Below are 23,197 nucleotides of genomic sequence, written 5' to 3' on the forward strand. Positions count from 1 at the left end.
CGGGCCCTGCGTGGGGCGGGCCCTGCGTGGGGCGGGCCCTGCGTGGGGGGCGGGCCCTGCGGGGGGGGCGGGCCCTGCGGGGGGGGCGGGCCCTGCGGGGGCGGCTCCGGCGGCCATGTTGAGGTCCCGCCCTTCCAGGCCCACGACTCCGTTCTCCGTAGCCGCTGGAGGTAAGACGGCCAGGGCAGAAACCCGCATGTCCTGGGCCAGCCTGGTTCTGTGGGTACACGCGCCACCCTGCGAGACACCATCTGGGCGGACGCCGGGGCGGGGGTCGAGTACCGCAGGCGAGAGCGCGGAGACCGCGGCCCCGGGCCCCGAACGCGACCGAGCCGGCCAGAGGCCGCGGGCTGCGGCGCGGACCTTGTTCCGAGGCTCAGCGCCCCCCACCCCCACATTCCTTTCCTTTACTGAGCTTAGAAGAATAGCCGGAGGCGCTCGGGCCTGCCGTCTCCCGGGGAAGCTGCCGGTTTATCAGGAGCCCGCCCCGTGCGTATAGCACGTTCCAGTTTATAGACGTTCCCGCGCAGAGACCACCACCGCATAAAGTAGATGTGCGCCCAGTGTGTTAACGAGAATTACCAAAGCCTTGGTAACCCCGTCAGGCGCTTGGTTCAGAGGCCGGCGACCGGGGAACCTGCATCTCCTGAAGCCCTTGCAAGGGCTTTGGAAGTCTGTTCGTGTTGTAAATACTCTATCCGAGTTGTGTAGTGGCCCGTAGGTGGAGATGACTTTTGATGGGGTCGTCAAGGAAGTGGCAGTTGAGCAGACCTTGAAGGAGGGTATTCGAAGTTGAGGGAAAAACAGCCAACATTTGTGCGCCTGTCATAGCAGTGCTCTAAGCAATGTGCGAATTAACTCATTTACTCTCAGGAACAGCGATATTGATTGTATTATATCCTCATTTTACAGATGGGCAAGTGAGCCACAAATATAACAGGTTGTTCAAAGGCATGTAATAGTGCATGACGAAGTCAGAATTTGAAGTCTGGATCCAGAACCTGGTCCAAAACTGTTACACCATGGTATTGAGTAAACCCACCCAGTAGAAACATCCTAGCTCTACTAGAATTCTACATAACTGAGTTTGACTGTATTAAGATTAAAGTGAGTCCAGAAAAATATGAGGTCTTTGAAGACAATTTTGAGAACCAAGTTAAGGTGTTTGGAATTCATGGATGCTGTATTCTTTTCCCCAGAGTGGATTAAAACCTCATATATGGGCTAGCCATATGAGTTTTTTTGAAGGAAAAAAACTATACTTAGTATACTATTAAAATATAAGGGAAGTATATGTAGAGTTTATTCATCCTTATTTATTTTTCTGTCAATTCTTTATAGTTCCAATTTTACGAAGTTTTAATGGCATCAAGCTTGAAGAAATACTAATTACATTGTCTTCCATTTCAGTGACTTGCTTGTTTTCAGCTACTAGCCTGACAGCTGAGTGGGATTAGCAATAAATAATAAATTTAAATTGCTGCAATTGCATGTAGACCATGTTAAGCCTGAAGATGTGATGTGTTGTAGGTATCCACTGAGCAGTGAGTTAAATAGATTAAAGCCCTAGGCTTCCATGCATGATTAATTTTAGTGGGACATACAAGAAGGAAACAAAGTCCAAGGTCAAGTTTTAATTGCAGGGCCGCAGTCAAGATAGGTGATGTTGGGGAAATTGTAAGAGCCTGTGTTGATTGTGGAGTGGGACACACTGAAAATTAAGAAATGAATCAAACCAAGGAGTCTGAGAGAATGGAAACAAAACAGATATATATAAAGGCCTTTGGATGCTCACCAGATGAAGGAAAGAAGGTTAAAAATACAAAGCACAGATTTCTGGAAGTGGATGACATTTAGCTTCAGTAAATACAGTAAAGAAAAGTAAGACTGAACAATTTGGCTGATTGGGGGAATGGGTGTTTTGTGAATAAAGACAACTTTCTCTTTAATAGAGAAATTTAATAATAATCTGATTTGGCAATACACTTAAGAAAAACTCTATTCTGTGAAAACTATTGATACTAATTTCCATGACTTTCAAGGAAAATTGTGTAATTGCCACTAGCAGTATGAAATTTTTTGTTTTAGTTTTTTTTTGAGAGGGAGGGTTGTCTTGTTTTTGTTATTCTAACCTACTCTTTCACTCCCTTTTCTCCCACAAAATTTATTCCAAACCTAAATCAAAATCCAGACAAGTGATGCTTATTATGTACTATGTCTCTGTTTATCAATGTATATCAGTCTCTAGCACCATTCATAAACCCAAGCAATTGTCTCACCAGTCCATCCTTTCTAGTCAGTCAACCCAGCAGTCTTCAAGTCCTCCTCTCTTCCCTCCTTCCTCCCTGCATTACAAGTTATCTACAACTCTTAGCCAGACAGGTCTTGGCGTTTTATCATTGTTTACTTTTCTAGTCCCCATTCCTGTTTTCTTCATCTTCAGCAGTTGACTACAACTCATAGTTCCAAGTTACACTTTAATACCCTTTTTAAACATCTATTTAAAAAATAAAACAAAACAAAAAATGACTTTCTTCATAGGAATCTTATTACAGCAAAAGTTTTTGACCAAACAACAGGCCTTGTGGCAAAATAGGTAATTAGATTAATAGCAGAGGTGAAGCAGGTGCTCTTCCATCAGCTGCATTCTCCATGCTGCCATATCCAGGGTAGACAGTCATCCATTTCAAGAGAGGAAATTGTCTCTGTTGAGAATGTGTATTGTACTGTACATGTCTGTATAATCTTTGTGGTAAAAAAGTATGTCCTGTTTATAAACCATTCTGTCTTTATTTTTTCAAAATCTTCTACCCTTTGGTGCTTACAAGAAAACAAGTAGTACTTAGACATGTAAATGTAAGTTTTATTATGTTTAACTTTGAAAGTTGAATGAAAAATGTAATAATTTGGTCTAAATATGTAATTTTTCACACACAAAAAATTTTAGTGAAAAATGTAATCACCTAGTACATCCTGTTTCTTGTATATATCTAGTTCTTAGCTTATGTCATATTTTTTTATTGAGCCTAACTTTTTCTTCATTTATAAGTGAAGGTAGTTTCTAAATGTGTGGTTGGGCGGGGGGGAAACTTTAAAAACTTTTATTTTATTTCTTTAGTTCATTCCGCCAGTCTGAAAAACATTATTTAACTGGGTTTTCTCTAGCCCAGTGGAAAGTATTTTGATTTTTAATTAAGGAACATTCAGAAAGCAGAGGAAGTAGATTTGTTGTGGTTTACTAAAATAGAGGAGTAGCAAAGTATAAAACAACAGGTAAAGGGTTAGGTAACTTTTAAACTTTCACATAATTGATAGAAATTTTAAAAGTAAATTATTAATTCAACAAATAATTATTAGGTACCTCTTATGTACCAGATTTATGTTAGTGTGCCATGTTTTGGGAAAGCAGACATAGTGCCTGCTCGGTTTAGGAATACAGGAGTTCCTTGTAGAATAATTCAGCAAATACAGTTTATTCCTTGGGCTTGTGTGTATACATGTTAAAACTATACATCTGTCTTAGTTCACTGTTTAAGATAGGATCATGAACAAGAAGTTAATATTCAATAATTAATAACATTTGTGAACAGTTTGTTGTTTAAGAATTGATCCTCTATAGAGTAAAAGCATAAGCCTGTGAATAGAAGGTGATTTTTCTGTGTGTAATTGTAATCCTAATCCTATAAAATTAGTCAGTCACAGAGTGTCTTAGGAAAGAATTTAAGGACCCTGTAGGGAGGCAGCAGAGCATAGCGGCAGAGTAGGCGCTATGATGTTAGCCTTTCTGGTTCAAATGAGCTTTTCAGTGCAGAGCTAAGTATTTGGATTTACTGAGAGTAATAAAATGTAGGATTGAAATTAATCTTATTTAGAGTTTTGCAAAGACATTTCCAATATTAGGTTTTGAAGATTATCATATTTTTAGAGAGTATCCCTAACACTACAACTGATGAGCATATGTAGAACATTTCACTGAGAACACCAGAGTGGTAATAACTGTTCCTGGTATCTGAGGATTTTTTATTTAGTGTATATGGTTTACTGATTCATAGTAAGGAGGGAAAAGGAATTCTTCCTTGAAAAATACAAATCAGAATCAGTCCCGTTCCTCATTGTTCAACAGGCACTTATGATAAAGATGGTTTCCCAACTTTTTTGTATTTATCATTAAAAATTAATGTGTGGCACGTTAACATTTAAGTTTGTCTGCTAAAATGTAAAAGATTTGTTGGAGAAAAAGAATTATCAAACTTCAGAAATTTCCAGTGATAAGCCGTACTTCTAATTCACTTAGAACAGCCTTATGTACCTGTTGGTTCATTTTAAAAGGAAAAATGTTGATATAAAAGTTGTGTATCACTCTCTCTGAAAAACTCTCATAGGATAAGTGGTATGATTTGCTTTAGCATATAGAAAAGTGCATAATGTACTCTCAGTATTCCATAAATGTTTTCTGTTACACTATTTTCCTCCTATTTTAAAATTAACCATAGTCAGTCATACCAATTCCTTGACTACTTTGTTAAAGTTGACAGGTCAGGTCAACTGTTAACAGTTTTTAATCTTCCAAGCTAAAGTAATCAATTAGTAACAACTTATTTATATTACATTCTTTTGTTCTTTCTAAAAATAACAGGGCCGTGCACAAAATAAACTTTTTAATTAATGACATACCAAGTACTAAAATTTTCTAAAGTGAGTAACAAGTGTGTGTATAAAAGTTATTTATTTTTTAATATTATTTATCAGAGAAAATAAGCATGTAAAAAAGTATTCCAGAGGCAAAACAGTTACATGTTTGGATAATTTATCTGAAAAGGTTTTTCTAATTAGTTTCTAATTTTTCAGGCACTAATTCTTTAGAAATTAATGAGATTAATCTTCACTACTAAGGGAAGAATGGCATTGAAACAGATTTCCAGCAACAAGTGTTTTGGGGGATTGCAGAAAGTTTTTGAACATGACAGGTAACTACTAAGAAAATGCAGTTTTAGTTATCTCTCATTGTGCTTCTACCTATTTGGTTCTTTAAATAAAGCCCTTGGAAGGTCATTGTTGCACAGATCACTGTTTACATGGAAAAACAGTTTTTATCAAAATTATCTAGTTGTGATATTTGTGATTATAATGAAATATTAGTGATAAACTCCAAATTAGGGATGTGGTATGTTTCAGTGCCCATGAACAAAACATGTAATTTAAGATCTTTAGAATACATTTATTATAAAAATCGATTTGTTATCTTATATATCTCTTCAGAAACAGAAACTTTTTCTTTTAATAATATCGGTCCTACAGTGAGGATATTACATTTATTATTTTAATATATTCTGCCCCAAATCACTCTGTGCTATGCACAGCTCAGGCTCAGGCTGGTTAATAGATCATATGCTGAATTGACCCCATTCTTTCTTTCAGGGCTAAGGTATATTCCTTAAATGTTGGTAGAATCACTTCATTTGGACATTAAATCACTTAATTTATGTTTCTGTCATGACTAATGAGGGGCATTCATTTTTTTTTTCTGTGGCTGTTAAAATCACAGTATTGAACTGAACTGCAAGATGAAATTCGCTATCTACTTACCACCAAAGGCAGAAACTGGAAAATGTCCTGCATTGTATTGGCTGTCTGGTAAGTGTTAATCATTTGAGTTTTATAAAGGAGTTTCTTTTTCTTTTTAACCGGGTTATCTTACTCTTTTATCTTGATTTTACTCGTGAGCTTTCTGTGTCATTTATAAAAGACTTTAGGAGCCTGTCATTGTCTGCTCTTATTTCATGTTGAGAATAATTTTAGACTTACCAAATTACATAATTTAGTAGAGAATGTAAAGTTCTGAACTCAGTGTCAAGAACTTCAAAAAGTTATTTATATAGTTTGTACCTACATAAAAATTTCTGAAATTTGTAGAGACTTTACCACTCAAATAGAACAATATTATTAGATAAAATCAGAACACCCATGATACACTAATTAGAAACCACAGATCAGTAGCTTCTTATAGTCTTTCCTAGAATATTTTAATTGGATTTCATCTCTCTTCCCTGGCAACGATCTGGAAAATCACAAAAAATCACTAATGTTTTTTGTAGTCAGTGGTGAATTTAAAGACTATAGAATGAACTGTAAGAGAATAGGTTTTGCCACCAAAGTTTTGAACCTCTGTGCTCACTTTTCTTTCACAAGACGTTGGCACTTCATCTTTAGAAGCAGACATTACAAGGAGAGACTCAGAAACCAAATTATGTCATAAGACGGCTATTTTTGTTTCCTTAAAATTTCTTCTTACAACTTTGATTTAATAAATCCTCTCTTATATGTGCTTTATCAAGGATATATCCCAAATAGCAGTGTTTAAAACTGAGAATAAATATTTTATTTTAAAAGATAAAAATTAGTGCCTATCTGAATTTAATTCTGCAACTCATTTCTGTGAATGAAAAAAGCAAACTGATTTTGCTAGAAGAGCACTGGGTGTTGTCAAAAGCAACAGCAACAAAATTATGTTTGGTTTAGGAACATAGCATGTATAGCCAAAGATGATCTTGAAAATCATGTAATCCATGGAATAAGAAACTATTATATAGGCCTGGAGAAATTATGTGATACCCAAGATCACATAACAGAGTGAACAAGTTTTCTGACTCATGGTCTAACAATATATTCAGTCTTTTTTTTTTTTTTCATTTTGTTTCTTGTAACAGCTACTAAAGTCTTGGTTTTGGTTAAAAGAATAATAATTCAGATCAGAAGTACCAAGGTATTATGTAATAGGCACTATAATAATAAGGCCCTAAATTTCTGATCAAGACATATCATCTGAGCTTTGTGAGTATGAAAAATAGAATTTTCATTTGTTCATATCACATGATAGGACAGTTGCCTTAGATGCTGAAGACAGACCTTGGAAATTAAGGCTTGATTTTTGAAAAAAGGTAAGACTGTATGATTAGTACACTTGATAAATAATAACAAAAGAATTTAAAGAGGTTTATTCCTAGTAAGTTGAAGGTAAACAATAACAGAAAGATATGTCAATTGTTATATTTCTAAAATTAATAAGTTAACTTTAATCAAAACATCCACCTGAGATTCTAAAAGATGGGGCAACCATCAAAATAGCCCTTCTTACCTGAATACCCAAGAGATTTGAAAACATATCCATACAAAAACTTGCAGACAAATGTTCTTATATTACATTATACATTATTTATAATAGCAGAAAAGTAGAAACAAACTTAAAGATCCATAAAATAATAAAATGATAAATAAAGCATTATGCTAAGTGAAAGAAGCCATTCACAAGAGGTCACATATTGTTAAATTCCATTTGTATGAAATGCCCAGCATAGGCAAATACATGAAGATAGAAAGTAGACTAGTGGTTGCCTAGGGCCGAGAGGAGGGGTTTGGTAGAAAATGGGAATGACTGCTAATCGATGTGGGGTTACTCTTTGGGGTGATGAAAAGATTCTAAAATTAGATAGCGATGATGGTTGCATAATTGTAAATATATTAACAGTCATTGAACTGTGTTTTAAATGGGTGAATTTTATGGCATCTGAATTATACCTCAATAACATATACCTGTTAAAAAAAACAGCTCTTCATATAAAATAAGTATGACTGATCATACTTATTGAGTAGATATTAATTAGTAACCATCTTCATATTCTTGAGTAATCCTACTGGTAGAATTTTCTTCATATCTTTGAGGCTGTAATTCACTTCCCACTACCTTAATCAAGGTATTTGTGATCTAACCAGAAAAAAGACAGACTTTTCTGTTCTCTAAACAGATTTACATTTCCCAAGTTGTACTGTGGCCCCAGACACAATTCAAGACTCCATGTGTTATAACATTTAATCTCACAGCCACCTTATGAGGTAGACACAGGCACCATATTTCAAATGAAAGAACTGAGGCTCAGAATATTCAAGTTCCTTGCCTAATTTTGGTTAGCTGATAAGTGGCTGAGTGACATTTAGAACCAAATCCTGTCTGAAATCCAAACCTATGCTTTTTACACTATTATCCTGTTGTTTTTTTAACACATTTGCATTAAGGTCAGCAAAATTTCTGGCCTTTTATCAGTATTTGGGGCAGTTCTCCACCATGGAGTATCTCAAGTATCTCCAGTATCTCAAGAAGATGTACTGGGAAGGAACATGGTGGCAAACAAGGACCTTGTTCTCTTGCTATGGCTAGTGAAAGTGTATGTATGTCCTAACAGTGTATTTAGCCATAAAGTCCCTTAATACTTTATCCAATCATACTTGTAATTTTGTATCTTATATTTATTAATTTAACAAATCTTTATTAGTCAACCATTTCATGAGTCTCTATGTTGGCTGTTAGGGGCTAAATAGAAACTCAGAGTGTTCTGAAGTGATTCATACTGCATCATGTGTATCAGTAAACATTAATGTTGCTAATTGTCAGATGTAGTGGGGTATGTAGCATTAGCCACTGGAAAAGACTGTTTGGTTAGGTGGTGTTTAACTCAAGCATCTGTTACCAGTTTATTCTTGTCCATTCTCACGTTATCATAGTATTAGGCTGCTATAATAAGATAATTAAAACATCCCTTCTATCACATGATTGAAAATCCTAGCGCTAAGAAAAATGGCAGAAATGGTTGTAAAAGCTGGGCCTAAAATTCAATTTAAGGAAGGCATATGGTGACCATTATATACTGTCTTCCTAGATCAGTGAGGAATATGAAGATGATTAAGTTGGATTTTGTTGCTGAGAACTACTTATATATAAAAAATATTAAGTTATTTGTATTAGATGACTTTAAATATTTGTATTTTGATGCAGGAATAGTAACATATTTACTTAACATGTTTGATAGCATCTCACTGGGATGGGTACCTATCTTGTTTATGTATCGTATTGTCATTCTACAGTTTGAAAAATTTTGAATTCCTAAACACATCTGGTTCTAAGGATTTCAGTAATTGAAACTTTCATGAGTGACTTTAAAAGGATAGCTATGGAGCATTTAATTTAAGACAGATTTTAGATTAATGCTATTATAAACTTTATAAGGAAAAGTACTTTAGTATCTTTTTCAGAATTATTTCTTAAAAAGGAAAAAAAGTTTTTAACAATACAAGTGAGCTTGTTTTCCTGTACTATAAAAGGATGAAAGCTTATAAACCATTCATAGTATAGCATGAGATAACAATATTTTTGTCTTTAGGTTTAACTTGCACAGAACAAAATTTTATATCAAAATCTGGTTATCATCAAGCTGCCTCAGAACATGGCCTTGTTATCATTGCTCCAGATACCAGTCCCCGTAAGTGTTCTTATTCAAGAGATCCTTTGTGAAAGTCTAAATCTTTAAGACTAAATTATAAGTGATATAATATATAACTGTGTAGTTCATTTCATTTTTTTGCTATTTCTATTAATCTTTCAAGTGACAACATGACTCAAAAATGTCCTCACTGAATTTTACCCATGACATCACTTTTAGAAGAGGGTACAGTTTTGCTTTCCCATTTTACAGATTAAGACACTTCAAAACAGATTGAGCAACTTGATTAATATGTGACATTGGCAGTAGTGTCAAAATAACATGAGAAATTTTTCTGTTCCATAGGCAAACTGTCTTGTCACGTGATAATTATGTCTTCTCTCATCGCTCATCATCAAATGATCATACAGTTAAACAAGTATTAGTTTTAATGTAAGTGATAAGAATATTTAGAGGAGTGAGAATATCAAATATTTGAAAACATGATTTGTCAGAGAGTTAAAATTCATTTTGTGACACTAGAACTGTCAGGAAAAAAAAAACAGAGTTTAAATGACACTAAAACTATCTAGAAGTTAAATGGCTGGCTTTGGGAAGGCCTGCATTTCCTTTCACTGGCCATATACAAAATCAAGACATGTCTTAATAGAAATGTAATAAGAGATTAATTCAAAATAGCATCAAAAATATAAGATGCCTAGGAATGAACTTTTTAAATATGATGACTTATTTTTTCTAAGTATAAAATTTGCTAAAGATCATAAATGAAGACCTTAATAAATGGAAAAAATGTGTTCCTGAATAGTAGACTAAATATTACGAAGAGGTCATTTCCCTCAGTCTACATTTTAATGAAATTATATTAAAAATTCATAATCATTTAAAAGTGGGCCATTATTATGGGGTAGATGAAATCTTAAGATTTTTTCTTGATAGGTGGCTGCAATATTAAAGGCGAAGATGAAAGCTGGGACTTTGGCACTGGTGCTGGGTTTTATGTGGATGCCACTGAAGATCCGTGGAAAACTAACTACAGAATGTACTCTTATGTAACGAAGGAGGTAATTTAATTTATGTTACACTGTAAATTGATGATTTCCAAATGTTTGATTTTAGACATAAAGTCCTTCTCCCATTTCTGAGAATTTCAAACCAGAATATGGTATTGCTGAATCTCTTTTGTACAGATTTATTAATTATCTACTGGAAGTTGCAATGTTTACTATTACTATAATCCTATTTACTATAATTTAAGAGAATATCAAATATTTACATAAGCCTCAAAAATTAATACTAAGCATAATTTAAAAGATTTTAATAATTATATCGATACCTGTGTACATTACCCAGGTTATACAAAGAAAACAATATATGAAAATTTTTCATTTCTCTGGTGGCTTGTTCATTCAGGCATCTTTTATAGTGATTAAGTATAAAAGTAAAAACTTCATTTATCTTAGCTGGTTCATTCAGACATACTTTTTTTTTTTTTTTATTGAAGGGTAGTTGACACACAGTATTACATTACATTGGTTTCAGGTGTACAACACAGTGATTCAACATTTACATACATGACAATTCTAGGTACCAGCTATCACCATACCAAGTTGTTACAATATTTTGACTATATTCCTTATGCTATACATTACATCCCGGTTACTTATTTATTTTACCATTGGAAGTGTGTTTATATATATATATATATATATATATATATATATATATATATTTTTTTTTTTTGTGAGGGCATCTCTCATATTTATTGATCAAATAGTTGTTAATGACAATAAAATTCTGTATAGGGGGGTCAATACTCAATGCACAATCATTAATCCACCCCAAGCCTAATTTTCGTCAGTCTCCAATCTTCTGTTGCATAACGAACAAGTTCTTACATGGAGAACAAATTCTTACATAGTGAATAAGTTACATGGTGAACAGTGCAAGGACAGTCATCACAGAAGCTTTTGGTTTTGTTCATGCATTATGAACTATAAACAGTCAGTTCAAATATGAATATTCATTTGATTTTTAAACTTGATTTATATGTGGATACCACATTTCTCTATTATTATTATTTTTAATAAAATGCTGAAGTGGTAGGTAGATAAGAGATAAAGGTAGAAAACAGAGTTTAGTGTCATTCAGACATACTTTGTAATGATTAACCAAGGCTAAGTTAGAAAGGATACATAAGTGGTAAAGTGCTGCTTCTGTTAATATTTATGTGTAGTTTATGCATTTTTGTAAATGTATGATTTTAATTAATATGCACATCATAAACACCAGAAACAATAATGTAAAATTTTAATAGCCCATAATTCTATCACCCCAAACACCAAATATGTTTTGGTATATTCCAGACTTTTTTGGGTATTCCACATTAGTTTACATATAATTGTAAAACTTTTTTATCTTGTTCTTTTTTCTTTTTTTATTTGGTATGGTTAATGTACAATTACTTGAACAACATACGGTTACTAGACTCCCCCTATTTTCAAGTCCCCCCAACATACCCAATTACAATCACTGTTCATCACTGTAGTAAGATGCTACAGTCATTCCTTGTTTCTCTGTATATACTGCCTTTCCCATGTCCCTCTCCACTACATTATGTGTGCTAATTGTAATGCCTCTTTTTCCCCCTTATCCCTTCCTTCCCACCAATCCTCCCCAGTCCCTTTCCCTTTGGTAACTGTTAGTCCATTCTTGCATTCCGTGAGTCTGCTGCTGTTTTGTTCCTTCAGTGTTTCTTTGTTCTTATACTCCACATATGAGTGAAATCATTTGGTACTTGTCTTTCCCTGCCTGGCTTATTTCACTGAACATAATACCCTCTAGCTCCATCCATGTTGTTGCAAATGGTAGGATTTGTTTTCTTCTTATGGCTGAATAATATCCCATTGTGTATATGTACCACATCTTCTTTATCCATTCATCTACTGATGGACACTTAGGTTGCTTCCATTTCTTGGCTATTGTAAACAGTGCTGCGATAAACATAGGGGTGCATCTGTCTTTTTCAAACTGGAGTGCTGCATTCTTAGGATAAATTCTTAGGAGTAAAATTCCTAGGTCAAATGGTATTTCTATTTTTAGTTTTTTGAGGAACCTCCATACTGCTTTCCACAATGGTTGAACTAATTTACATTCACACCAGCAATGTAGGAGGGTTCCCCTTTCTCTACCTCCTTACCAACATTTGTTGTTGTTTGTCTTTTGGATGGCAGCCATCCTAACTGGTGTGAGGTGTTATCTCATTGTGGTTTTAATTTGCATTTCTCTGATGATTAGCGATGTGGAGCATCTTTTCGTGTGCCTGTTGGCCATCTGAATTTCTTCTTTTGAGAAGTGTCTGTTCAGATCCTCTGCCCATTTTTTAATTGGCTTATTTGCTTTTTGTTTGTTGAGGTGCGTGAGCTCTTTATATAATTTGGATGCCAACTCCTTATCGGATGTCATTTATAAATATATTCTCCCATACTGTAGGATGTCTTTTTGTTCTAGTGATGGTGTCCTTTACTGTACAGAAGCTTTTTAGTTTGATGTAGTCCCACTTGTTCATTTTTGCTTTTGTTTCCTTTGCCCGGGGAGATATGTTCATGAGGAAGTTGCTCATGTTTATGTCCAAGAGATTTTTGCCTATATTTTTTTTCTAAGAATTTTATGGTTTCATGACTTACATTCAGGTCTTTGATCCATTTCGAGTTTACTTTTGTGTATGGGGTTAGACAGTAATCCAGTTTCATTCTCTTACATGTAGCTGCCCAGTTTTGCCAACACCAGCTGTTGAGGAGGCTGTCATTTCCCCATTGTGTATCCATGGCTCCTTTATTGTATATTTATTTGCCGTATATGCTTCGGTTAATATCTGGGCTCTCTATTCTGTTCCACAGGTCTTTGGGTCTCTTCTTACGCCATTACCAAATTGTCTTGTAGTAGAGCTTGAAGTCAGGGAGCGTAATTCCCCCTGCTTTATTCTTCCTTCTCAGGATTGCTTTGGCTGTTCGTGGTCTTTTTGTCGTTCCATATGAATTTTAGAATTATTTGCTCTAGTTCATTGAAGAATGCTATAGGTATTTTAATAGGGATTGCATTGGATCTGTAGATTGCTTTAGGCAGAATGGCCATTTTGACAATACTAATTCTTTGTATCCATGATCACGAATGTGTTTCCACTTATTGGTATCTTCTTTAATTTCTCTCATGAGTGTCTTGTAGTTTTCAGAGTATAGGACTTTCACTTCCTTGGTTAGGTTTATTCCTAGGTATTTTATTCTTTTTAATGCTATTGTGAATGGAATTGTTTTCCTGATTTCCCTTTCTGCTAGTTCATCGTTACTCTATTGGAATACAACAGATTTCTGTGTATTAATTTTGTATCCCACAACTCTGCTGAATTCAGATATTAGATCTAGTAGTTTTGGAGTGGATTCTTTAGGGGTTTTTTTATGTACAATATCATTTCATCTGCAAACAGGGACAGTTTGACTTCTTCCTTGCCAGTCTGGATGCCTTTTATTTCTTTGTGTTGTCTGATTGTTGTGGCAAGGACCTCAAGAACTATGTTGAATAAAAGTGAGGAGAGTGGGCATCCTTGTCTTCTTCCCAATCTTAAAGGAAAAGCTTTCAGCTTATTGCTGTTAAGTAAATGTTGGCTATGGGTTTGTCATATATGGCCTTTATTATGTTGAGATACTTGCCCTGTATACCCACTTTGTTGAGAGTTTTTATCATGAATGGATGTTGAATTTTGTCAAATGCCTTTTCAGCATCTATGGAGATGATCATACAGTTTTTGTCCTTCTTTTTGTTGATGTAATGGATGATGTTGATGGATTTTCGAATGTTGTACCATCCTTGCATCCCTGGGATGAATCCCACTTGATCATGATGGATGATCTTTTTGATGTATTTTTGGATTTGGTTTGCTAATATTTTGTTGATATTTTTGCATCTTTGTTCATCAGGGATATTGGTCTGTAGTTTTCTTTTTTTGTGGTATCTTTGCCTGCTTTGGTATTAGAGTGATGTTGGCCTCATAGAATGAGTTTGGGAGTATTCCCTCCTCTTCTACTTTTTGGAAAACTGTAAGGAGGATGGGTATTAGTTCTTTGCTAAATGTTTGATAAAATTCAGCAGTGAAACCATCTGGCCCAGGGTTTTGTTCTTGGGTAGTTTTTGATTACCAGTTCAATTTCTTTGCTGGTAATTGGTCTATTAAGATTTTCTGTTTCTTTCTGGGTCAGCCTTGGAAGTTTGTATTTTTCTAGAAAGTTGTCCATTTCTTCTAGGTTATCCAGTTAGCATTTAATTTTTAATAGTATTCTCTAATAATTCTGTGTATTTCTATGGTGTCCATAGTGATTTTTCCTTTCACACATCTGATTCTGTTTATGTGTGTAGCCTCTCTTTTTTTCTTAATAAGTCTGGCTAGGGATTTATCTATTTTGTTTATTTTCTTGAAGAACCACCTCCTGCTTTCCTTGATTCTTTCTATTGTTTTATTCTTCTCAATTTTATTTATTTCTGCTTTGATCTTTATTATGTCCCTCCTTCTACTGACTTTGGGCCTCATTTGTTCTTCCTTTTCTAGTTTCATTAATTTTGAGTTTAGACTGTTCATTTGGGATTGTTCTTCTTCCCTGAGGTAGGCCTGTATTGCGATATACTTCCCTTTTAGCACAGCCTTCACTGCGTCCCACAGATTTTGTGTTGTTGAATTATTGTTGTCATTTGCTTCCATATATTGCTTGGTCTCTGTTTTTATTTGGTCATTGATCCATTGATTATTTAGGAGCATGTTATTAAGCCTCCATGTGTTTGTGGGCTTCTTCATTTTCTTTGTGTAATTTATTTCTAGTTTCCTTGTTCTTTTATAATTGTATCAAATAAATACTATCTAATACTCTATTTGTAGCATAACTTCATTAACTACATAATATTCTGTCATACTCCATAATTTAGTTTTTCCTAATACAGGATATTTATGTATTTACATATTCTCTTGTACCTTAATAAATTTTACTGGATTGACTATCTTTGTGTATAATGTATTTCCTCTAAGAACTTTTCTTTTAGAATAGATTCCAAAAAGTGAAATTACTAGGTTAAAGTTTAGAACACTTTATATGTTCTTTCTGTATTATCTTAAAGTTGCTTTCTAAACATAATGATATACCATATATTCTTCAGTGATATATTAATAGTCATTGAGGTTTTTTTTTTTTCTTTATTAGTTCAAACTATTTTAAGACTGTGGTTTGGAAGTAACAATTGTTTAGTTATTATATATAACTTTGAAAAAGTCGACACTTGTCTTTTATATTTTGTCACACTATTAAATTCTCTCTAGCTTCCCCAACTCATAAATACCAGTTTTCCAGTGGACCCTCAAAAGATGTCTATTTTTGGCCACTCTATGGGAGGACATGGAGCTCTGATTTGTGCTTTGAAGAATCCTGGAAAATACAAAGTAAGATTACCTAAGCTTCTAGTGACATATTTCTTTTGGATAATATAATATTAGGAACATTAGAGACTGAAACTAGGATATTTTTGTTTTAGTATTGAGACTGAGCTTTTCTAGTGTTGGGAATTTCAAAGGGCTGTGAAGGAGGAGTATTAAATTTGACCACACAGTATATCCTCTAGAATCAGAAGTATAGGAATTCTATCATAATAGTTTCTTGTTGGTCTGCTAGAAATTTTATAAAGCAGTTTTCATTGCTTCTTTTCAAACTAATTGTTGTCTAGGCATTTTTTTTCTAAAGGTTATTCTTCATTGATGTTATTGTGGCAGTATGTATCATTTACTTATATTTTTACTGGGAATATCTGTGTAAAGTTGACTTTGATTTTCTAAGGTAGAAGATTTTCATGATTTGTACAAGCTGAAGAATTCTCTGTTCTCAATACCTCTGATGAAAATTGGAATGCAATTTGATTAAAAATCACTTTTAGCCTTCCTACTCATTTTTTTTTCAACTTTTTAGCTTTAAAATCTTTGTTTTGTTTTGTTTAAATGATCCAAGTTGGAGTTACCGCAATGAATAGAATGTTACACTGGGCAGAGCAGCACTTATTTTCCAATTTTTGTGGATACGGCAATCAGTTTGTTGTGTTTGAAGTAGAAAATCAATTTAGTTGAATTTTTGTTTTTCAATAAAGCTAGTAGACATTAATAAACATACATTGGTAATAAGTCTGAAGCTGAGAGATTCCATCTCTGCACTTTATCCAGTGAAAAACAACATTGCGCAGAACACAAAATTGTATTTCATTAAAATTGCTGTATTTAAGGGTCTTGCTCAGTGCTTTCTTGGCACTATTTAAGAGAAATAATACCACGTTCACAAAGTTAGGCATGAACTGTTTTAGGTTACTCATTAATGTTAAGCAGAAAAATGAGTAGATACTCCCATTTGACCTTATTTAATAAAAATGTAATGTATTGCTTTACGTTATTTTAGCAACTGTAATTTATTAGCTCTCTTAATAGAACACACAAAAGGTGTAGTATCATAAAGAGGCCCACAGTATAAGCCTGTAATACAGTAAAAGGAAAATCATTCACAGGGGTTTTCATGGCAAGTCAGACTTTATAAGCATGCTTCAGATAACTTCTGAGTTTTTAAGCAAGCTGCAAATATCTGTTCATATTTGATTTAGCAAAATAAAACTTGTTCTTAATTTTTTTGTTTGTTTCTTAAGTCTGTGTCAGCATTTGCTCCAATTTGCAACCCAGTGCTCTGTCCTTGGGGCAAAAAAGCCTTTAGTGGATATTTGGGAACAGATCAAAATAAGTGGAAGGTAGGTACTAGATGGCTGGCTTAATACTCATTCTTAAGTTTTTACATTTCTTTAAAAACTGCACTACAGAAATTATATTCCTAGCTTCTTCAAGTGAAAGATCCAGAGCTAAACGTAATTAGCAAAAGTGTATACATGTAACAATAACAACAAAACACAATTTTCTAACTGTATTGAACTATGGCAGATGTCTTGGGGCTACATTTTTTTCCTGCTAATGATTAACTTATATGTTTATTTCTAAGATAACATTACCAAAAACAGTATATATTATTAATAAATTTAGACTTATTAACTGTGTGCTCTGTTGTACAGTAGGAACCACAAAGCCTAGCTTTTTAATTATTTTGTGTATCTCTTTCAAAATCCATCATCTCTCAGGTTTGGATTTTAAACTCCATAAAAATCTAAAGATTAAAAAAAAATTTTCTAATTTTTTAAATCTTGTTTTTTGAAAAATATTGTGTAATATATATTTATGTGAATATCACCAGCAAAAGATTGCTTTATTAAGCAGAGGAGCAGATGCTTCAAAATGAAAACTAAATGGTCCTTTCTCTTGACTCATTTTACTCTTATGCAGAAATAAGACTATTTGCAAACTCCACCAAGACTTTGAGGAATTTGCAAATGATCTAATTATCATGTCATGTTAACAAGTAGAAAATAGTGGAGAAAAACCTTTTTTGTCCTATTGTTTAGGGTTAGATTTATTATATTGGAAAAATGCAGAAAATAATTACTATTAGGTACTTGGAGAACTGACAATGCACATACATCAGTGTTTTCAGTCCTTACCACATGCAGTCTACGTGGAGTACTGCGATCTTGTGTCTTGAAGGTTGACTCTTTCCCGTCTGCAAGGGGCTTATGGTCTAATAGAAAAATTGAGTAAAACCAACTGACTGGGAGAAAGGGGGGAGAGTAGGGGCACAAGTAACCTATAACAGAATCTACTTATATAATTTTCCTCCTAATAGCAGTACATTTTACTATCTCTTTATTCTGTGTTTAGGCCGTTGTTTACTTTATTGTTGGAATAAGGAGGCCGTGCAGAATTACAAAGTCACAGGATTTAGGACTAGTTGGGCTGTATAGGTCGTCCCCCTTCCACTCTTTGAAGATTAAAAAAGCAAGTCTTTAAAAAAGCATAATATTTTAGAAGGGGATATCTTTTGCATTTTGTTTATCTTGATTGATGCATAAAGTTGTGGTTAGTGAATATATATGAATAATCAAGAGTATTTAAAGGTACATTGTGAAATATAAAATTGTAACTAGTAGCAGCTCCCCAGGTAGATTTGAGTTGTTAATATGATACAGATTATTCAAATCAAGTCTTCCTGAACACTCATGGAGATAGATGTTTGGTGCTGTTCAAAAGACATCAAAAGAGGTGACTGAGCATATTTATGTCTGGAATTAGAAGCACAAAGAAGAGACAAAAAAATAAGCTATTTATTTGAAATAGAAAATATTTGGAAATAGAAAAGATAGTGGAGTTAGAAGAAATGGTCAATTTGTGGAGGGGTTTACCAAAAAAAAAGTTAGTTTTTTTTAATTGATAGGTGATTGTGAACCTTAAATATTTAGAAAAAAAAGGCTGTTATATATATGAAGAATGCTTGAGGTATAGAATTCTTACCACTGATGCAGGACTGCTTGAAAGTAGGGAAGAGGCTATAAATGGAAAATAGAATTCTGAAGACATTATAAATAAAACTAGGCAAGCCAACTTAAAAGTGTATTTCCAATTTAATCATCCTTGGAGTTTAAGTGACTTTAAATTTCTATTCGGTTGTAGTACAGTGTGTTCTCAATATCTTCCTGGGCACTTTTAAAGTTACTTTTCAGTATTTCTCCTCTTTTTATAGGCTTATGATGCTACCCATCTTGTGAAGTCCTATCCAGGTTCTCAGCTGGACATACTGATTGATCAAGGAAAAGATGACCAGTTTCTTTCTGATGGACAATTATTGCCTGATAACTTCATAGCTGCCTGTACAGAAAAGAAAATCCCTGTTGTTTTTAGATTACAAGAGGCAAGTACTAGGAAACTTTCGCCTCTTCTCAGTAACTATAAGAAAGCAAAATTCCAAAGTACTTTCTTAGTTTTATTTTAGAGTTTGAAAATCTTCCTCCACTAAGGTATTTTAAAATTAGAATAAGACATTTAAAGTAAAAGTCCTCCTTTTAAGTTAATGGTATGTAAGACCAAATTCCCAGGCAAGGTGAAACACTGCCCCTGAGGAGTAAAGGGATGGATTTAGGGCTAGCACAAGGACAAACTATGTAGCCTGCTTCCTGTCCTACCTGTGCATCAGATCTTAGTGTCTTTTTGTTTTTCCTAGTATTTTGAACATATAAATAATATATGTATCATGTGGGAGAATATGTCAAAAGCCAATACATTTAGATAGACCTTGTTGTCTCTGAGTGTCCATCCTTAACTAATACAATTTGTTTAGATTAATTTGGTCATTTATCTTCAGAATTACATGCTTTGTATTAATAACCAATCTGAGGAAATCCAAATACCAATTGGACTGTAAATATAGTCGTTTGTTTAAGTGTTAACTGTAGGTATATGTGACATAACAAGCGATGTGTTTTTTCCAAGTGACTTCTTGGCATTAGCAGTCTTGGACACCTCTTCTACCCCTGAGGCTGTGCCAGGGATTTCTGTTGTTACTACCAACAAAAAAGTTTCAGCCTGCCAACAAAGACTGAAACAATCTCTAGAGTTTTTTATAAAAACAGCATAGTTAGAACACTGATAAAATTCTTGGAGGGAAAAAATAAATCAACCTGTTCACTTCTAAAATGCTTATATCCCAAGCAACTAAAAAGGCTAGTTGGCTACACTTAATGAGAAGTCAAGACAAAGCATTCAGTTCTTCTAAAAAGAGTAAGGAAGTATGGAAGTCACCAGCCACGGTCTTCACTGGGTAAGAGTGAGCTACACAGTCTGAAGCGGATTGTATTTAGTTGGTTGTAACTGAATGAGCAGCTGATTGTACATGCCTAGGCAGTGGCTCCAGTGAGGCTCCTTTCAGGTTTTGCAAGCCAGCTTCCATTAACTTCAGATTACCTGAGGTCTGAGAATCTTATCATCTGCTTTATCATTTGATTATGAGTAGAGTACAGCTGTGTTTCTTTATGAAATGGGACTGAGAAGAGAAAAATAAGCTAAAAATAATAGTATATAAATAAGTGATCTAAGGTGGGAGAAAGAAAATTATTATAATCAGGTATGTGGTTGACCCAACTTCATTCCTTTACCTTTTTTTCATGTTGTTAAATGCTCACAGTCTACATTTATTAAGCATAGGAGCAAATGCTTCAAAATGAAAACTATCAGAAAAAAGATGGAGAAAGAAGAGTATTACATAGGTATATTTATGTAGTTGTTATCATATGTAATTTTTCTGTTTGGCTTCATCAAATCTAAATTGGAAAAGCACTAGGTTAGCAGACTCTAATAGCTGGTACACAGAGAGCAAGTCTTAGTCTGACGAGGAAAGGCCGCATATGCCTTATTTTCAGTTACTGAAGTGATGTAATAAGAGAAATTCCAGTGACCTAATGGAAACTTCCAGAAACAATATCAAAGCAAGGCTATACTACTTCCTCAGATCTCAGGCCCTTTTTGAAGATTCAGAGATTGGCCTCTGCACGTCCTTGTTAGAGAAGGGTAAGAACGGCACAGAATTCTAGGACTGCAGGAGTCTCTTGCTCATCTCTATGTCCTCATGTTTAGCTCAGTTACCAAGCATGTAAACTCTCAAGGAGTGCTTGCTTATTAAGTAAACAAAAGAATGCATTTCAACAGTCTTTGTACTCATGAAGAGACTTGGTAACCCAGGGATTCATAACTGAGCTTTTCTAATTGGGTCTGGAAAATATGTAGGAAGATAACTGCCTATTAGAATACATGTTCCTCATAGCTGCTGGAGCACTGCTGCTTTTTTGAGAATTGAGTGAAGAGTGAAAGAATATGTTCATTAATTTTTATACTCTTAAGAGTCAGAATTCTGCTAGTGAGGATTTTTCCACTTAAAATGGGAAGTAGAACAGGAAAGTAAGGCCCATTAAGTGTCACTGTGTAATTGCACAAGTTGCTTAACATACAAACCAACTCAAAAAATTTAATGACAGGAGCCATCCCCATTTAATAGCCTTGGTAAGTAGAATTTAAAAACTAGTCAAAAATAACATAGTTAGCTCTAATTATATAAGCATCTTCTATCTACCAGAATGCCAGTAGTTGAAATATGTTCTCTTTCCTTAATGTTGACATTTAAAAAAATCTTTCTGGGTCTTTCGTGACAGGCATGTTCTATTTTCTCAGAAAGGTAGATCTTTTGTTAAATATCACTGTGGAAGTTAAAGACATTTACTTTGTATTTTAGATGAAATACACTCTTATATTGCAATACACCCCTGAGAGGTCAAAATTGTCACTTCGATTTACCCTGGGACTTCTCTAATAAAATAATAATAGTAATAAATAATGATAATAAATAATAACTATAATAATAATGGGACTATCTACTATGCCTGAAACTATGCAAGGTGTTGAATGTATATGAAACTAAACATAAAAATATAGCACACTCAGTCACATTAGTGTTTTGTTATCCCCGTTTTGAGACATCGATTTTCTTACCTATGGTGATTTTCAATCAGATCTGTCTTTTCATTTATGAAAAATGGCAAGTACTAATTGGTAATTTCACAGGCCTTGTGACCTGAAAATCATGAGCCTGTTTAACTTCTTAACAAGTCAAGAATTATAAAGGGTGAAAAGTGCTTTTCTTCAGGTTTCATTATGTCAGAAACTGTCCTTTAGCTCAAAATTTAATTAACTGGGGCTGGTCTAATCATTGAGAGATGTGAAACCAAATAATTCCAGGGCTCAGCCTTAATTTTGACAACATTCCTCTCATTCAGTTTTCTGGTTTGGCCAAGACAGATTGTTTTTAAGGTACTTTGATGACTTTAAGCTAGAATTCTATAAACTGCTGTTCCCAAGATATATGTTTGCATACTGCTTTTGTAAGAGATTAAGAACATGTACTGATTCATAAGACCTTAGGGATTTGCCCTATTCCCTGAAACCCAGGTGATATTTTTATTAGGTCTCTTTTTGTTTCTTAAGTTCTTAGAAAAATTCCCATTTTCTTCCACTGGAGACCATTCACTAAATTAAGATAAAAACATAAAAATCTTTCTTAAACTTTACCTCTTTCAGTTTATTCCACCTCGTAGCTTAATCATGTTTTGGGAGAGGGCTATTCCCAGATTATCTGGTGTTTAATATCCTTAGGTTCTTCCCACTTCAATTTTTTTTCTTTTTCCTCTTAATGCTACTTCTTGTACTCAGAAGGCATGTATATTATGGCATGTTAATGGCAGCATCTAGAAACTAGGCTGTGCAGAATGTTTCATTTTTCTTCACATTTTTGCTCTTTTAATGTTGAGTAGAAATGTTAAAGTGAAAATATAGTAAACTTGATTTTGATTATAAACCTTCCTCATACTGTAATATTTTGACTGTTTACAAGCAAATTAAGTGACTTGAGAAATATATTTAATGTTCCTAACATTAATTTTTCTGAGTGGATAAATGTCTTACCATCTCTATTTTGTTTTCTAGGGTTACGATCATAGCTACTACTTCATTGCAACCTTTATTACTGATCACATCAGACATCATGCAAAGTACCTGAATGTATAAAAAACTTAAGAGAGTCTCTTCAAGATTATAAAACTATAATAAATAAAATTGCAGGGAAAAAAGATTACAAACATTGGATTTCATAATGCTAAAATGATTCACTGATATTTGAATCACCTGAATAAATATATTAAACCTGCATCTGGTTTAAAAAGTTATTTTACCAATGTTCATGTGGGAAATATTTGATTCTTTACAGCTTTTTTGAGGTCATTTGGAATCATTGTTTTGGCCTCAGGTCACAGGATATGAATAATCCCGTTCAAATCATAGGATGCTAACTGGAACAGAGGATTTGAAGGTAAGTTAGCCAAAAGTACTCACCTTTCCAGACTTCAAGCCTGTGAAGGCATGGACTGTCTTTATCATGTTC

The 23,197-nt window shown here is 34.2% G+C and overlaps 1 protein-coding gene across 2 annotated transcripts; it reads left to right on the forward strand.

Moving 5' to 3' along the window:
• The first annotated feature begins 71 nt into the window (after positions 1-71).
• On the forward strand, positions 72-22,963 carry ESD (esterase D). 2 transcript variants are annotated; one of them, XM_057494442.1, is made up of 9 exons: positions 72-170; positions 4,849-4,967; positions 5,546-5,634; positions 9,213-9,311; positions 10,209-10,333; positions 15,628-15,747; positions 16,986-17,084; positions 18,959-19,126; positions 22,744-22,963. In XM_057494442.1, exons 2-9 carry the CDS (start codon positions 4,870-4,872, stop codon positions 22,822-22,824), a joined length of 879 nt encoding a protein of 292 aa, XP_057350425.1. In that variant the 5' UTR covers positions 72-170; positions 4,849-4,869; the 3' UTR covers positions 22,825-22,963. The 2 variants fall into 2 exon arrangements, with proteins under 2 accessions (XP_057350425.1, XP_057350426.1); XM_057494443.1 differs by having other exon boundaries at positions 166-170; positions 4,893-4,967.
• Positions 22,964-23,197: the final 234 nt, after the last annotated feature.

Source organism: Manis pentadactyla, chromosome 17, assembly GCF_030020395.1.
Source record: "Manis pentadactyla isolate mManPen7 chromosome 17, mManPen7.hap1, whole genome shotgun sequence".
NCBI lineage: Eukaryota > Metazoa > Chordata > Mammalia > Pholidota > Manidae > Manis > Manis pentadactyla.

Coding starts and splice junctions, on each gene's coding strand:
- ESD (XM_057494442.1), top strand. CDS start 4,870: ATGAGATTAATCTTCACTACTAAGGGAAGAATGGCATTGAAACAGATT. Junction 9,312..10,208: donor TGCTCCAGATACCAGTCCCC/GTAAGTGTTCTT, acceptor TTTTCTTGATAG/GTGGCTGCAATATTAAAGGC. Junction 19,127..22,743: donor TTGTTTTTAGATTACAAGAG/GCAAGTACTAGG, acceptor TTTGTTTTCTAG/GGTTACGATCATAGCTACTA.